Source organism: Wasmannia auropunctata, unplaced genomic scaffold, assembly GCF_000956235.1.
Source record: "Wasmannia auropunctata unplaced genomic scaffold, wasmannia.A_1.0 LD336116.1, whole genome shotgun sequence".
Taxonomy (NCBI): Eukaryota; Metazoa; Arthropoda; class Insecta; order Hymenoptera; family Formicidae; genus Wasmannia; species Wasmannia auropunctata.
The window spans coordinates 168285-168864 of NW_012026774.1; the positions used below are offsets into that span (position 1 = coordinate 168285).

Here is a 580-nt window from a genome sequence, read left to right on the forward strand (position 1 = left end):
TAGATACTATGAATTATGTTAATCTAGATTCTAATAAACTCAATTGTTAAGTTTAAATGCAACTCTCTTTATTTTAATTAACGACCTCACACCCGCCTCACAGCTCATTCCGCCCCGGAAAATCGCACAGGTCCGATCCCAAGTCATAGGGATTAAGTTCCCTGACTAAAATAGGACCGACGATCGCGCTGGTTCAATAAAACGAAGTAATAGTGTCCTTCTAAGGACATTGACTCGTTTTCGAACTCTTGCAAAAGCGCCTTCGACTCGCATCGTCCGCCTCGGCGCGTACCTGCGAGACAGCTCATCTAGTTGCGTCATTCCTTACCCCCTCCACTTCCAGTCCCATCTCGTTCGCACACGGGATTTACTCTCGCACTCAAACTACCGAAATAAATATCCTGGGGTCCGGACGTAACAATTTTATGTGGAACTTTTTTTCCCGGGCATCTCATTTCTGTGCTGTATTTCCATTTTGTTCAATTGTTTTAAGATGATTTATCGCTCAACGCCAACTCGATAGTGTGACGTTGTCACATGAACGTCACACAATCGCATATGTACAGTCTATGCGAAATGA

At 43.8% G+C, this 580-nt stretch overlaps 1 protein-coding gene across 1 annotated transcript in view; it reads right to left on the reverse strand.

The window, feature by feature from the left end:
- The window catches only part of LOC105448242 (proline-rich receptor-like protein kinase PERK9), a 6905-nt gene extending 6584 nt beyond the window's left edge, over positions 1-321 (reverse strand). The window contains exon 1 of the mRNA XM_011686713.1: positions 293-321. Within this exon, the coding sequence (XP_011685015.1) occupies positions 293-321 (29 nt within the window). The remainder of the gene's footprint in view (positions 1-292) is intronic.
- Between the last annotated feature and the right edge of the window lie 259 nt (positions 322-580).